General features: G+C 45.2%; 1 protein-coding gene and 1 long non-coding RNA gene across 2 annotated transcripts in view; one reads left to right on the forward strand and one right to left on the reverse strand.

Moving 5' to 3' along the window:
- Positions 1 to 11,787, forward strand: part of LTA4H (leukotriene A4 hydrolase) — a 31,892-nt gene extending 20,105 nt beyond the window's left edge. The window contains exons 13-19 of the mRNA XM_066357294.1: positions 1,081 to 1,184; positions 1,595 to 1,665; positions 6,957 to 7,011; positions 8,531 to 8,626; positions 9,353 to 9,435; positions 10,046 to 10,150; positions 10,807 to 11,787. Coding sequence (XP_066213391.1) covers positions 1,081 to 1,184; positions 1,595 to 1,665; positions 6,957 to 7,011; positions 8,531 to 8,626; positions 9,353 to 9,435; positions 10,046 to 10,150; positions 10,807 to 10,924 — 632 coding nt within the window. The 3' untranslated portion in view covers positions 10,925 to 11,787. The remainder of the gene's footprint in view (positions 1 to 1,080; positions 1,185 to 1,594; positions 1,666 to 6,956; positions 7,012 to 8,530; positions 8,627 to 9,352; positions 9,436 to 10,045; positions 10,151 to 10,806) is intronic.
- On the reverse strand, positions 393 to 16,063 carry LOC136385963 (uncharacterized). Its single transcript, XR_010747877.1, has 5 exons — positions 15,805 to 16,063; positions 13,569 to 13,788; positions 9,272 to 9,454; positions 6,604 to 6,770; positions 393 to 462 (listed from the first exon to the last, which is right to left on the reverse strand). It is a non-coding gene; the product is annotated as an uncharacterized lncRNA (long non-coding RNA).
- Positions 16,064 to 16,173: the final 110 nt, after the last annotated feature.

The raw sequence follows: 16,173 nt of genomic DNA on the forward strand, positions 1-16,173 counted from the left end.
TTTTTTTTATTTCAGAGACAAAGAGAGAGTCAGAGAGAGGGATAGACAGGGACAGACAGGAACAGAGAGATGAGAAGCATCAATCATTAGCTTTTTGTTGCGTATTGCGACACCTTAGTTGTTCATTGATTGCTTTCTCATATGTGCCTTGACCACGGGCCTTCAGCAAACCAAGTAACCCCTTGCTTGAGCCAGTGACCTTGGGTCCAAGCTGGTGAGCTTTTTGCTCAAACCAGATGAGCCCGTGCTCAAGCCGAGGACCTCGGGGTCTCGAACCTGGGTCCTTGGCATTGTAGTCCGACGCTCTATCCACTGCACCACCTCCCGGTCAGGCCTGATCAGTATTTTAAAAATTAGAAAAATAATATATACTTATTGAAAAACATTTGTGTAGTCTGTCCCTTCTGCTCCTCAGGGCTGACCTCTGTTAGCAGTTTGGTATGTATGGCTCCAGATCCTTTCCTAAGTATAAACAAACAAATAGGCAAATAAATATATATAATTATTTTAATTAGAGAAAATGAATTCTTATACTATATACTTCTCCATTTCTTCAGTTCAGTATTTCACATATACCCTTCCATGTCAGAACATACAAACCTACCCTAGATTTCTTGCCGCCAGCGCAGTATGACTTGGCAGAGATGGGCTGAGTCTACGTAACCCCGCCCACTGCTGGGCGGTTAGGTGTTCTCCTTGTTGACTCTGAAAGCCCTTCCTCGTCTGGACCCCTTCTGCCTGTCCAATCCTGTTTTTCTCCTTTCTAGTCATACTAGGGTCATGCTTTTCGAACTTGTACTGTGTATTCCATTTCTGTGGCTTCATTGTGTGATCCCTTTCCTGTAATTGGGATTTCTCTTCTCCATTCCAACAAATCACATATATTCTTCAAGTCCCAACTTAAGCCCTCCCTCCTTTTCTAGATGTTCTTTCGCTCTTCAAGTCCTCACTGGCTTCCCTCTCCTCCGAGTGTTCTCTGTGGCTAACAGTGCCGTGCCAAGCAGCAAAAAAAAAAAAAAAAAAAAAAAAAAGTTAAATACCTTTCCATTAAATAGACTTTTTCTTTTTTTTATCTCTTAGAGGTTTTCCTAGGATTCTTAAAGGCTTATGTTGAGAAGTTTGCCTACAAGAGCATAACTACTGATGACTGGAAGGATTTCCTGTATTCCCACTTTAAAGATAAGGTTGGCTTTTAAGAGCTCGCTTACTTTTCATGCCCAGTATATCTTTATCTGCTGTTTGTCAGGCTGATTTGAATTACTTAACAGTAGTATTGGTCTAGAATTTGTTTTAAGACTCAATCTTTCATTGCATTTTTTTCCTATTTAAAATGTGACCTCAACAACATGGACTAGTGTGTACAATTACCTGTTTGAGAGAGATCTGCAATAGTGTTTTAGAAATTTATTTTTTGTATGTGTAAATGCTTGTCATATTTTGATTATTTCACAGAACATGATTAATATAAATTTCTTTTAGAAAAGAGATTTAGAAATCATCTGGTCATGTCAGTAAAGACAGAATTACAGATTTGAGGACCCAAACGTCTGTTTTAGACTGTTCCCTGGAACACTGGTGTGCTCACTGTTGGCAGGTGGATATTCTCAATCAAGTTGATTGGAACACGTGGCTGTACTCGCCCGGACTGCCTCCTGTGAAACCCAAGTAAGTGCTTAGCCCGTTGACGGCTCCCTTCTCATTCTCCTAACTCCTGGCGCTCCTCAGAGAATCTGAGAGGGTTTCATGCCTACCTTAAGCTGTCACTAGTTAGTGATGAGAGTAGAGTTCTTAGGTGTTTGAACCTTAGACCTAAGGTCAAAAGAACAATTTCCATGACATTTAAATATAAATCAGTTCAATTCATTGCAAGTAATTATTTAGTGCCTCCTTTTTGCACAAGGATGGTGAGAGATAAGAGAGAAGGGTAAGATCTTGCCCTTTCCTTGAAAACATCTGCAATAAGAAAAAATAACCTAAGTCTTATGTTAATCGTTATAATGGTGTTATAAGTTAGCTTTCCCATATCCAGAGAAGGCAGGTGAGGCTTAGCTGGGTAATGTATCTTGCCCAAGATTACACAACAAGTAAGAAATATGGGTGAGATTCAAACCCCAGGTGTCTTAAGCCCTCCGATATAGAGAGAGCCTTTTACACTAAGCGCCTTCCTCAGTCAGGGACCTGAGCTCTGGTCTTTCACAAGTCACGGGAGGATGCAAACTCCCGCACGGTCTAGATAGGTATGCTGTTCTTCTTATCTGAAGTACTTTTACTCAGTTAACTCCAATTTCAGCACAAGAAGTACTGCTTCATGAAAGCATTCCTTGACCTCTCTGACTAGGTCAAGTCTCCCATTCAGGGTTTCTTGGTGCTCTGCGTGGCCTCTTCGTAGCCGTGGCTACAGCAGTGATCCCACACTTACTGTGTGATTGTTAACGTCCTTCTCCCTTACTGCGCTGGAGCACCATGAGAGTAGGCTCCAACACACCTGGTTTTGCTCATTACTGTTCTGTCGACCTTGCCATAAATGAGGGTTGCTTTCCTCATTGGGCTAATCCCTACCTACTATAGTTCTTTTCATTACAACCAGAAGGAAACTTCAGGACACCAAGAAGCAGGCCAGCCAAGTTTGTCTTTTTACTGGCCTGTCTACTGTGGAATGTTCTAGTTAAGGTGATTTACTGCGTGAACAGTCCAGGATCTGTGATCTCATTTGGTCTTGAGAACAGACCAAAGACCAAAGGGTTGTCTCAAGTCCACAGCCTGACTGCTTCATGAAGATAAACGGGCAGCTGATTCAAAGAAAGTCACTGCTGTGACCCTTTTATTATCTCCCTATAGCAGTGGTCCCCAACCGCCGGGCCATGGACCGGTACCGGTCCGTGGGCCATTTGGTACCAGTCCGCAGAGAAAGAATAAATAACATGAAACGTTGTCAGAATAACAAACTTAAATACAGCCTGAATAATGAGGACATGTTTGTTCCTCCTTTAACTTAGCCCAATAAATATCATAAGTTCGACAGTTATATTTAAAAATACCACAGTTTTTACGCTGGTTGCATAATTTTATTTTGTCCATTTATCCATCCCACCCTAAAGGCCGGTCCGTGAAAATATTTTCTGACATTAAACCGGTCTGTGGCCCAAAAAAGGTTGGGGACCACTGCCCTATAGTACCAACTCTTATAGCAGGTTCAACAGCAGCTTCTACTCAAAACCTACTTCATTTAGGCCCTAAGGTCAGGTACCCCTCTGTTCTCCGAAGGAAACACTTCACAGCAAGCATGATTCACAGACAGAGGGCAATGTTTTGCAAGAATTTTACACGTTACAGAGTCTCTTCCATGGTTGTAAAACATGATTTATTTTCTAAGGTGAGAACACACACATCTTAGTGTAACTTGCTTGGTTTAATGGTCAGAGTTTGCCATTTCCACTTTTTTATGAAAAGAGAGAAAATTATCACATGATTTCAGAGTCCCCCCAGGGTCTCCTCTGACACCAGTATTTCCCTAGTGATTAGAACAGTGCCTGCCACATAAGTGCTCGCAGCCCTACTGGATGGTTAGGTGGTTGGAACAGCAGAAGGTAAGATCCACGAGAGCAAGGACTCTGTTACTGCTCTGTCGTCCGAGGCCCAGATCTGTGTTACTGACCTGTCGTCCCGAGGCCCAGATCTGTGTTACTGACCTGTCGTCCCGAGGCCCAGATCTGTGTTACTGCTCTGTCGTCCGAGGCCCAGATCTGTGTTACTGCTCTGTCGTCCGAGGCCCAGATCTGTGTTACTGCTCTGTCGTCCGAGGCCCAGATCTGTGTTACTGCCCTGTCGTCCGAGGCCCAGATCTGTGTTACTGACCTGTCGTCCGAGGCCCAGAACTGTGTTACTGACCTGTCGTCCGAGGCCCAGAACTGTGTTACTGACCTGTCGTCCCGAGGCCCAGATCTGTGTTACTGACCTGTCGTCCGAGGCCCAGATCTGTGTTACTGACCTGTCGTCCGAGGCCCAGATCTGTGTTACTGACCTGTCGTCCGAGGCCCAGATCTGTGTTACTGACCTGTCGTCCCGAGGCCCAGATCTGTGTTACTGACCTGTCGCCCGAGGCCCAGATCTGTGTTACTGCCCTGTCGTCCGAGGCCCAGATCTGTGTTACTGACCTGTCGTCCGAGGCCCAGATCTGTGTTACTGACCTGTCGTCCGAGGCCCAGGTCTGTGTTACTGACCTGTCGTCCGAGGCCCAGGTCTGTGTTACTGACCTGTCGTCCGAGGCCCAGATCTGTGTTACTGACCTGTCGTCCGAGGCCCAGAACTGTGTTACTGACCTGTCGTCCGAGGCCCAGAACTGTGTTACTGACCTGTCGTCCCGAGGCCCAGATCTGTGTTACTGACCTGTCGTCCGAGGCCCAGATCTGTGTTACTGACCTGTCGTCCGAGGCCCAGATCTGTGTTACTGACCTGTCGTCCGAGGCCCAGAACTGTGTTACTGACCTGTCGTCCGAGGCCCAGGTCTGTGTTACTGACCTGTCGTCCGAGGCCCAGGTCTGTGTTACTGACCTGTCGTCCGAGGCCCAGAACTGTGTTACTGACCTGTCGTCCGAGGCCCAGATCTGTGTTACTGACCTGTCGTCCGAGGCCCAGGTCTGTGTTACTGACCTGTCGTCCGAGGCCCAGAACTGTGTTACTGACCTGTCGTCCGAGGCTCACATCTGTGTTACTGACCTGTCGTCCGAGGCCCAGGTCTGTGTTACTGACCTGTCGTCCAAGGCCCAGGTCTGTGTTACTGACCTGTCGTCCGAGGCCCAGAACTGTGTTACTGACCTGTCGTCCGAGGCCCAGATCTGTGTTACTGACCTGTCGTCCGAGGCCCAGAACTGTGTTACTGACCTGTCGTCCGAGGCCCAGAACTGTGTTACTGACCTGTCGTCCCGAGGCCCAGATCTGTGTTACTGACCTGTCGTCCGAGGCCCAGGTCTGTGTTACTGACCTGTCGTCCGAGGCCCAGAACTGTGTTACTGACCTGTCGTCCGAGGCCCAGATCTGTGTTACTGACCTGTCGTCCGAGGCCCAGATCTGTGTTACTGACCTGTCGTCCGAGGCCCAGAACTGTGTTACTGACCTGTCGTCCGAGGCCCAGATCTGTGTTACTGCTCTGTCGTCCGAGGCCCAGATCTGTGTTACTGCTCTGTCGTCCGAGGCCCAGATCTGTGTTACTGACCTGTCGTCCGAGGCCCAGGTCTGTGTTACTGACCTGTCGTCCGAGGCCCAGGTCTGTGTTACTGACCTGTCGTCCGAGGCCCAGGTCTGTGTTACTGCTCTGTCGTCCCGAGGCCCAGAACTGTGTTACTGCTCTGTCGTCCGAGGCCCAGATCTGTGTTACTGACCTGTCGTCCGAGGCCCAGGTCTGTGTTACTGACCTGTCGTCCCGAGGCCCAGGTCTGTGTTACTGCCCTGTCGTCCGAGGCCCAGATCTGTGTTACTGCTCTGTCGTCCGAGGCCCAGGTCTGTGTTACTGACCTGTCGTCCGAGGCCCAGATCTGTGTTACTGCCCTGTCGTCCGAGGCCCAGATCTGTGTTACTGCCCTGTCGTCCGAGGCCCAGATCTGTGTTACTGACCTGTCGTCCGAGGCCCAGGTCTGTGTTACTGACCTGTCGTCCGAGGCCCAGATCTGTGTTACTGCCCTGTCGTCCGAGGCCCAGATCTGTGTTACTGCCCTGTCGTCCGAGGCCCAGATCTGTGTTACTGACCTGTCGTCCGAGGCCCAGGTCTGTGTTACTGACCTGTCGTCCCGAGGCCCAGGTCTGTGTTACTGACCTGTCGTCCGAGGCCCAGGTCTGTGTTACTGACCTGTCGTCCGAGGCCCAGGTCTGTGTTACTGCCCTGTCGTCCGAGGCCCAGGTCTGTGTTACTGACCTGTCGTCCCGAGGCCCAGGTCTGTGTTACTGCCCTGTCGTCCGAGGCCCAGGTCTGTGTTACTGCCCTGTCGTCCGAGGCCCAGATCTGTGTTACTGACCTGTCGTCCGAGGCCCAGGTCTGTGTTACTGACCTGTCGTCCGAGGCCCAGGTCTGTGTTACTGACCTGTCGTCCGAGGCCCAGGTCTGTGTTACTGACCTGTCGTCCGAGGCCCAGGTCTGTGTTACTGCCCTGTCGTCCGAGGCCCAGGTCTGTGTTACTGACCTGTCGTCCGAGGCCCAGATCTGTGTTACTGACCTGTCGTCCGAGGCCCAGATCTGTGTTACTGACCTGTCGTCCGAGGCCCAGAACTGTGTTACTGACCTGTCGTCCGAGGCCCAGATCTGTGTTACTGACCTGTTGTCCCGAGGCCCAGATCTGTGTTACTGACCTGTCGTCCGAGGCCCAGATCTGTGTTACTGACCTGTCGTCCGAGGCCCAGATCTGTGTTACTGACCTGTCGTCCGAGGCCCAGATCTGTGTTACTGACCTGTCGTCCGAGGCCCAGAACTGTGTTACTGACCTGTCGTCCGAGGCCCAGATCTGTGTTACTGACCTGTCGTCCGAGGCCCAGATCTGTGTTACTGACCTGTCGTCCGAGGCCCAGATCTGTGTTACTGCTCTGTCGTCCGAGGCCCAGATCTGTGTTACTGACCTGTTGTCCGAGGCCCAGAACTGCTCCTGCCGAGCAGGAAGTACTAAGCGCGCTCAGCTGAGTCCCGGCCCCTCAGCCTCTGCTGCTAAAGCCATAACCGTCTTGGCATTCTCTCCAAGGAATAATCAGGAGTTTCATTAATTCAGTGTCCACTTGATCTTCAAGTTCTTAAATGACATCAGTAATATTTAAGTCAGCCAGGAGATTTCCTGTTCCCAGCACTCTAGAGTTCTTTATCTTTATTTAAAAATAACTTTGAAATTTGAAGTATTTTCTATAACCTCAAAATTGCATTTTGCCAAGGCATGTGCATTTTTGTAAATTTAATGTCTAATGTTTTTTCATCTTTGCAGTTATGATATGACTCTGACAAATGCTTGTATTGCCTTAAGTCAAAGATGGATTACTGTGAGTAATACTGTGCGATCTTTGACTCCTGTTTTGAATAGTACAAATATGTCCGTATACATGAAGGTGGTGGGGCCGGGGGTGATGGATACTGACTCATGGAGGCATGTGTTTGGAAAGACTAGTTGTCAGTCAAGTTTGTCCAAAGTGATGCTATGCCAGCTCCCAATGTGTAAAGTTAAGTTTAAGTGGGAAAATGAGTAGATGTTGATGGCATTGGTGCTGATTTTTTTTTTTTTTTTGCTTCTTATCAACTCTTAAAAAAGGTATGCATAAATATTTGCATTTTGTTCTTCATAAATCATTTGTAAGCTACTACTTTAAATATAGCCATTACACATACCCAGTAAGTCTAAAATGATCATGGGTGACTGCTAATGCTGACGTTCTGAAAGAACTGAGCTGCTTCTGCTCTGCCGGTGTTCCTGTTCACATCTGTGGACTGCCGACAGAGGAGCTTCCCCTGGGTATACTGCAGCAGCCCTTAGAGAAACGACAGTGAATAGAAACGTGGATAATTCTTTAATGGAAAATTTAGGAATAATTCTTGTAAAGGAGGAAAGATAATTTTTTTCAGTACCCTCTGAGTTCTTAGCTGAATTCCCTGTAATAAAAGACTGATGAACAAAGCCCTGGCCAATTAGTTCACTGTGTTAGTGCGTCATCCCTAACTGACAAGGTTGTGGGTTCGATCCCCAGTCAGGGCACAGATGGAAGCAACCAGTAAGGGCCCAACTAAGTGAAACAACAAATGGATTCTTCTCTCTTTCTTTCACTCTCCTGCTACCTCTTTTCTCGCTCTCTCCTCCCTTCCTCTCTTTTCTCTAAAATCAGTCAATAAAAATAAGAGAAAAAAAAACTTTTAGAAGACAGATTAACATGAATGATACAAAGGATGTCAAAAGTTTCCTCTACTCTTACTATTAGTAGCCTAATTTTTAAAAGTAAAACAGATTTTAGGAGTCATAGTTATAGGGACATTATCTCAAACATTAAAGTAGCTAAAGCTTAAATTTATTTTTTACAATTTTATATATTCTTTTTTTTTTCTTAAGTGAGAGGCATGGAGGCAGAGAGACAGACTCCTGCATGCGCCCTGACTGGGATCCACCTGGCAAGCCCCCTACCAGGGTGATGCTCTGCCCATCTGGGGCCACTGCTCCCTTGCTCAGCAGCTGAGCTATTTTAGCGCCTGAGGCAAGGCCATGGAGCCATCTTCAGCGCCCAGGATTAACTTGCTCGAACCATTCGAGCCATGGCTACAGTAGGGGAAAAGAGAGAGAGAGAGGTGGGGGGTGAAGCAGATGGGTGCTTCTCCTGTGTGCCCTGACTGGGAATCGAACCTGAGACTTCCAGATGGTGGGCTGATGCTCTACCACTGAGCCAACTGGCCAGGGCCACAATTTTATATATAGTAGTCTTATATTTGTCCTTTTCCTAATCTTTACTTTGATGTCAGATAAACCAATAAATATTAAATTGTGCACAAATGGCAATAACTGAGTAACATTTCTTGCAGGCCAAAGAAAATGAGTTAAATTCATTCAGCGCAGCAGACCTGAAAGATCTCTCTTCTCATCAGCTGATTGAATTTTTGGCACAGATGCTTCAGAAAGTAAGTAGCTCAGAACATTAGGCATGAGAATGGGAATAAGGCACAGCATTTATGTCAGACCTAACTTGGGGGGGAAATGTGGAATCTAGTTGGAAAAAATAATTTATAAAATTTATTCATTTACTTAAGAATATCTGTTGAACATCTATGTTTAGTATTGTGCTGAATATGTATATATATTCACAAAAATTAGAGGCTGTTTCAAAATGAACATGAAGCAATAAAATATCCCCTAATTTTTGTGAGAAGTATATATGTATATATATGTTTATTTATTTACTTGTGTGTGTGTGTGTGTGTGTGTGTGTGTGTATATATATATATATATATATATGAGAAATACATGATGTCTGCAATGGAAAATATAGCCATAAAAGGCTGTATATTTTAGGTGTCACTTGAGCAAAACTTAATGAGGAAGGACTCCCAACTGGCATAATCTGAAAGTTAATACTTATGTGTACCCAAAAGTCTGAGGAGCATAATTCTCTGTTAATACTCTATATATCTCACAATTTAAATTATCCCTTTGCTCCCAGTAGAACATCCTTACTCAGCATAAGTTTGCACAAAATTAATTTTATTGTGATTTGTTTCTTTCAATTTAATCTAACTTTTCTATGATAAAATATTTAGGATTTTAACCTGGCTGAGAATTTCTCTCCAGCTCCTTTGTTCCAAGGACTCCCGTTGAAACTGGGTCCTGCTTCTCTGTTTCTCTCCTAGGCGCCTCTGCCCTTGGGGCACGTAAAGCGCATGCAGGAGGTGTACCACTTCAACGCCGTTGGCAATTCCGAAATCCGATTCAGGTACGGCACTCGAACTTGTCTCCAGGGAAGAAAGGAGAAAACTAGTTTAAAAAGTGGACAAATCCTTGTCAAATTTATTGCTTCTATGGACATAATTACAGTGGTTTTTAATGAAGAGTTGCAGTGCCTATAAAACATTAATGTTAATGGTTTTATTAGAATTTTTTTCTATACTTCTCTTGCCTTTAAAAATGATTAGGAGGAAGGATTCGATGGTAAATGGGCGTTCTTCCACCACTAGCCAAATTGACCCTGAAATGGGAATAGTTAGAAATCACTGACTCTGTTATGTGGTTAATCTTCCTTAATTCAAATATGTAATGTGACACTTAAACCAAAGTATAATTCCTTGAGAAATTGCATATATAAGGTACATGAGCCCCTACTTACTCCAGACATTTTAAAATGTATGATTTTTTTTAAAGAAAAAATTCCTCTTCTCCAACTATTAAATTGTATATGTATGTATCTGAGCTCCTCAGAATAAAGACATGGTGTACAGGGTAACTCTATAGGCTGATTCATCATTACAGATTCCTCTCATATATACCTGCCTGTCCCCCCCCTCCCTCCCCCCCCCACCCCGCCCCCCTAACACCCGTGCCTGCAGATGGCTGCGGCTCTGCATCCAGTCAGAATGGGAGGAAGCAATTCCTTTGGCTCTAAAAATGGTGACTGAGCAAGGAAGAATGAAGTTTACACGACCCTTATTCAAGTAAGAACCGAATCAAACGGTGCTTTGAAATTATATAAGGACGGAGAAGAAAATGTTAAACAGATGTTTTTCTTGTTGCTCAAATACATTGTAAAATGCAATCTAAAAATACATATTTTTAAGTTTGTTCAGGGTTATAGAGGTAATTTTTGTACAGGAATTAATACTTCTAAGTATTTAATATTTAAGTTAATTTCATTAGCTTTTTAAAGAAGCATTTACAGGCCAAAGAGGGTTAGACACTGATGAAAAGTAAAGAAACCAAAGGCACTCTGATAGACACAGAGAGATCTTTACAAGCAATAGAAGATAACTGGTGAGTAGGTATGGCTAAGAAAAACGTCTGAGGAATAGGGCAGGTAAACCCCAATTTTTTTTAACTGAAATGTTACAGTGAGTTAAAAGAAGAGGTTGCTTGACATAAAGGAGTGCCTGGTAAAAGGGGGGAAGTTATATCTTGGCTGTAAGGTAGTTAAAAATACCTCAGTGAAGCTATTCTGACTATGCACTTGGCAGGAATTCTGAAAGAAAGATAATCATGACATAAATATCCGTGATTAGTCTGTTTGCTTTTCATTTACTTCGCAAATATAATAATATAGGCCAAAATAGCAAAACAAATCATTATCCATCTTTCTTCTTCTTTCCCCCCGCAGGGACCTCGCGGCCTTTGACAAGTCCCACGATCAAGCCATCCGCGTCTACCAGGAGCACAGGGCGAGCATGCACCCGGTGACGGCCATGCTGGTGGGCAAGGACCTACAGGTGGACTGAGGACCTGCCTGTCCCTCCTGTCGGATGTTGCTCATTTTTAAATTAAATTAAGAAAGAAATATAAAACTTCAACTCGTATTATAACTAAAAATGTCTTTTTTATTTTTGGCTCTTGATTGTTTTGCCAGTGATTTTCATATATAAAGCTGAGCTGCCTTCCTCCCACCCCCCACCCCCATGGCAGTTCTTTATAAAGTGAATTTTATAAAAGTTTAATCTTCTAATGTATAAATATAAAATGTGCAGTTTCATATTTATTTTCTCCCCATATGGTCACAAAATATATCAATATATTATTTACATGTTATTTTAAGTTCTTTGATTTGAATCTGCTGCACACCAAAAAGTCAACATTGTTAGGGCTTTGCCTTTTAAGTAACTGTAAACACGAACATTCAGTTGGGTTTGCTCACCACTCAGCTGGCGGATGTAGGATGAACTCCCTTATGGAAAGCTGTAGGGTTTAGTGAGAGCACGGCTCTCACGGCTGGATCCACCTGCTGACCCACTGGACTTGTCCTGCTCCCCTGCCCTTAGGGTCTGGTGGCCACCAGTACTTCCCGTCAGCCTCACAGTCTGTTCAGCCTACCTCGTTTCTCTCATGGTCAGCAAACATTCTTCACCCACACAGAGCACATGGCGCGTAGAATGAACTGTCGGGAACAATACAACAACTTGATCCAAGTAAGAGGAACAGTACACCTGTGTTTGCCATGTAGTCGGTGGTGGGATTCTAATAATGTAACAACTGGTTCTCTGCTCTAATGACCGTTTTAAGTATAAAAAAATGATATACCAAAAGGTTGTTTATTATTTCATGCATTTTATACTTAAGAACAATAAAGGAGGTACGCAAAACTAGATTATTTTCTAAGAAAGAGTTTTAAAATATTAAAAAAATATTGGCCCTGGCTGGTTGGCTTATTGGTAGAGTGTCAGCATGGTATGTGGATGTCCCAGGTTCGATTCCTGGTGCGGGCACACAGAAGCACCCATCTGCTTCTCCACTCCTCTCCCTCTCTCTCTCTCTCTTCCCCTCCTGCAGCCATGGCTCAATTGGAGCGAGTTGGCCCTGGGCACTGAGGATGGCTACATGGCTTCTGCCTCAGGCACTAAGAAGAGCTTAGTTGCTGAGCAAAGAAGCAATGCCCCAGATGGGCAGAGCATCACCCCCTAGTGGGCTTGCCGGGTGTCTCCTGGTTGGGGTTCGTGCAGGAGTCTGTCTCTCTGCCTCCCCTCCTCTCACTGAATAATATATATATAAGGTATTTTTAACTACCTTACAGCCAAGATATAACTTTCCCCTCTTTTACCAGGCACTCCTTTATGTCAAGCAACCTCTTCTTTTAACTCACTGTAACATTTCAGTTAAAAAAAATTGGGGTTTACCTGCCCTATTCCTCAGACATTTTTATTACCCATACCTACTCACCAGTGTGTGTGTGTGTGTGTGTGTGTGTGTGTGTGTGTGTGTGTGTGTAATACCTGGGGGGGAAAAAACTAAGATATCTCCATATTGCTTCTTGATTGGCATCCTCACTTGCAATTTTTTTCTCTTATGGACAAAATGAACATTATTACGGGCATTTAGATTATGCTGTTGCTCATATGAATGTTAAAGAGTATGGAATGTAAATTTGTGATTTCCACATTGGGCGGGTGCCCAGGCGCCCACCTTAGAACCCTGATTACCAGTTTCATTTTAACAGCCAGTTCATAGAACTTAACAAAAAATTAGGTATCAGTTCTGCTGAACCGGTGCTGACCAGCTGAATCCCACTGGGTCTACTGCTGGCCAAGTAAGCCCTAGCAAAGAGGAATGGTCTTTGGAGTATATAGATGTGGGTGGGAGTGTGTCACTATTAAATACCCACCAAAGTGTTGATGCAGTGATGTAACTCATAAAACACAGGCACACACATCCAAAAGGTGGAGCGGACATCAGAGTGACAGCTTCCTGTCCTTGCCTACAATCCTGAGACTGCTGCTGCCACTCGCCCCAGGACATGTATCTGCACTGCAGTGTGATTCGGTATCTCAAGGCCCTGTTCTCACTTGCCTTCAGTGCCAGGAATACCAGGGGAGAGAGTTCAGCTCAAATCTGTAATCACGTTCTAAGAGATTAGACTTCAGAAAATCCAGGAACCCAACACGATTCTTTTGAAGGCATCTCCGGCCCTCTAAGCTTACCCCATCTTCTAAGCTAACGTCATTTTTCAGTATCACTGTTGACAGTGAATGGTGGGAAGAAACCCTTGAAGGGTGGTGTGGGAGGGTGCTATGAGGAAGGTAGAGGGTGCTAAAGACAAAGTCGGAACAGATTTACCCAGGGCCGCTCCGCTGAGTGTGTGTCTATTCAGTGTCTCTGTGCCAGGCTAGATACACACACAATTTCTGGATGAACAAAGACAAATAATTTCTATAAAATGCTAAAGACGAGGTACGCTAAAGCAGCCCAGAGGAAGGGGTTTAGGGAATGCTTTCTGGAGAAGAGAAGGCATAAACTGAGTTTTAAGGAATAAGAAAGACCTAGCCAAGCAAAGAAAGCTGGAGGTATGTTCAAGGTGCAGAAAGAATAATGTAAGATACAGATTTATGGATTCTTGGGTCTTGAATGTGGACAGAGGCAGTGGAAAGAGCTCACCTCTGCTCTACCATGTCTAGGGCCCAAGGTTGGGATCCTCAGATGCCTGGGCGTGATACAAATTGCTCAGAGCTGGTATCATTGGGAGTCTCTTCCCTCGCAGGCCTGGCCTGAGAGGACTCAAAAGCTGGGCTCAGTTTGGGTTTTGTCACAGCACAGGGGATAGTTGGACTTAATCAGTCTTCCTTCTGTACCTGGATCCATCCCCAGAGAGTAAGCACTGTAAAGACAGAATGTATTTTATTATTTAATTTCCAGCACCTAGCACAGTGCTTGGGACACTGAGACAAAATGGACATTCAGGAACTATTCCTCAGCCTGACCAAGCAGTAGCACAGTGGAGAGAGCATCAGCCTGGGATGCAGAGGATCCAGGTTTGAAACCCCAATATCTCAGGCTTGAGCGTGCGTTCATCAGCTTGAGCATAGGGTTGCTGGCTTGAACGTGGGATCATAGACATGACCCCAAGGTTGGTACCTTGAGCCCAAAGGTTGCTGGCTTGAGGCCCAAGAGCTGGCTTGGCTGGTTTGCCCCCCATCAAGGCACATAGGAGAAAGCAATCAATGAACAACTAAGGTGCTGCAATGAAGAGTTGGTGCTTCTCATCTCTCTCCTTTCCTGCCTGTCCCTATCTATTCCTCTCTCTGTCTCTCTCACTAAAAAAACAACAAAAACAAACAAACAAAAAAACAACAACAACAAAGAAAACAGTGCCCTGGCCTGTGGTACAGTAGATAGAGCTAGAGTCCAGGGACACCAGCTTGAGCCTGAGAGCACCAATTCAAGCCCCGGTCAGGGCACATATGAGAAGCAATCAATGGCACAATTAAGTGGAACAATGAGTTGATGCTTCTCTCTTTTCCTAACCCTTCTCTCTCCTACCTCTCTCTCTCTCTCTCAAAAAAAAAAAAAAAAAAAATCTGAAATGTGTTCTCAATTTCCCTTAAAAGTGATAATTAAATAAAATGCACAGCAAGGCTGTTTCTTTAAAAAAATAATAAAAACCTATTCCTCGGTTGGGTGAAGGGAAGAGAGCAGACAGTGAAGGTTTTTCATGCCTAAGGGCCTCAGTTTTCTCAGAGATGTACGAGGTGAGGTCTTGCTCTGATAATTAGGGGAGGTAGGTATTGGAAAGGTCCTTGAAGAGTGGGTGAATGCTTTGGAAAATGGGGGTGGGAGGGACAATGAGGGCAGCGCCATAATCTGCCCCATCCCAGGACTTTCTGGAGCAGAGCCTGCCACCTGGGTGCACACAGGGGCAGTTTGTGTAGTGAGCCAGGGGTCAGGTTTTACTCAGAGTGTAGGCATAGGGCTCGTGTTATAAAGGAACTTCAGAGTGCTGAAGAACGTGGTCCAAGTGAGTAACCAGGGGACCAGCTTCCTGAGAACGTAAGTGAGGAAGCAGGTGGGAGGTGGAGGAAAGAAGGAACTCACCAGAGGTCAGGTTGTAAGGGCAGTGATGGCCAAAATAGGGGAGGGGGGCTGGAAGGCTATTAGGTCACGATCAGAATGTGGGTATCGGAATTTAAGATTTATGTGGGTCAAATTCAGGTGATGACAAATTCCAGGGTACAGTCAGGATTTGGGTGGCTCAAGTGCAAGTTTCTATAGGCTTGAGGCATGGGAGCTCTTCCTGTGTACACATACACCCCAGAAAGCTGGCAGAGGGAGAGATGCTGGGTGTGGCTGTTTTCTGTGAGCAACTAGGTCTCTGGTCCCAGCAGCAATCTGAATGGAAACGGATTTCCCATTGTGTTCATCAAATCTCTAGAATCTGGCTTACTATTAAACTGCTGCTTAATTAGTGCCCACTACAAAGCTAGTACCCACATTTTTTTTATTCTTTTCATGCTCTTCAGACTTTCTTAATACTAGTGGTAATGAACTGGGTACCGGAAGCAGCTCTCTGTGTTGAAGAAGCTTAATTGGATTAGCAATATTCATGTACAAAGATGAAAGAATATTTATAAAGCAATACAGGTATATGGAGTATCATAGTCCAAACAATAATCACAAACATTTCCATAGCATTTCCAGTGTTCCAAGTGCTGCTCTAAGCGCTTTGCAAACATGAACTCACCCAATCCTCTCAACAGCCCTTTGCAATATCATTATCTATAATCACCCCTATTTTAAGTAACTTGACTGCTCACAGGTCACATAGCTAGTAAAAGGCAGAGCCAGGATTTGATCCTAGGTAGATACGCTAAATACTGCAGGGAGGCATTTATATTACCTTTGCCTTCTGAGGAGGAAACAGAAGCTGTCTAAGAGCTTATTTGCTGGAGGCTGGTAAGCAGAGGCGCTGGAGTCCCACCCACTGCTGCTTGGGCTGTTAACCATGGGGGCTTCTTCATTCAGACAGTGACCTTCAGTTGGGAAAATGATCTCCCGTTTTTGCAGTCTTCCTTTGTGGAGGGGCAGCCCCAGAACACCTGAGCAGTGGCATTGTCATTGCTCAACACCTGTTTGTGGACTAAACAAATGAGTGAGGGTTGCCACACTCCCTGGTGTCACAGTTGGCCAGCAGGGTGTATTTTACGGTTGAGTAATTCCAGATAAAGACTAGAACATGGTGTAATAATTTGCCCTTTATGGAAGAGAA

Source organism: Saccopteryx leptura, chromosome 1 (genome assembly GCF_036850995.1).
Source record: "Saccopteryx leptura isolate mSacLep1 chromosome 1, mSacLep1_pri_phased_curated, whole genome shotgun sequence".
In the NCBI taxonomy this organism is placed as follows: Eukaryota; Metazoa; Chordata; class Mammalia; order Chiroptera; family Emballonuridae; genus Saccopteryx; species Saccopteryx leptura.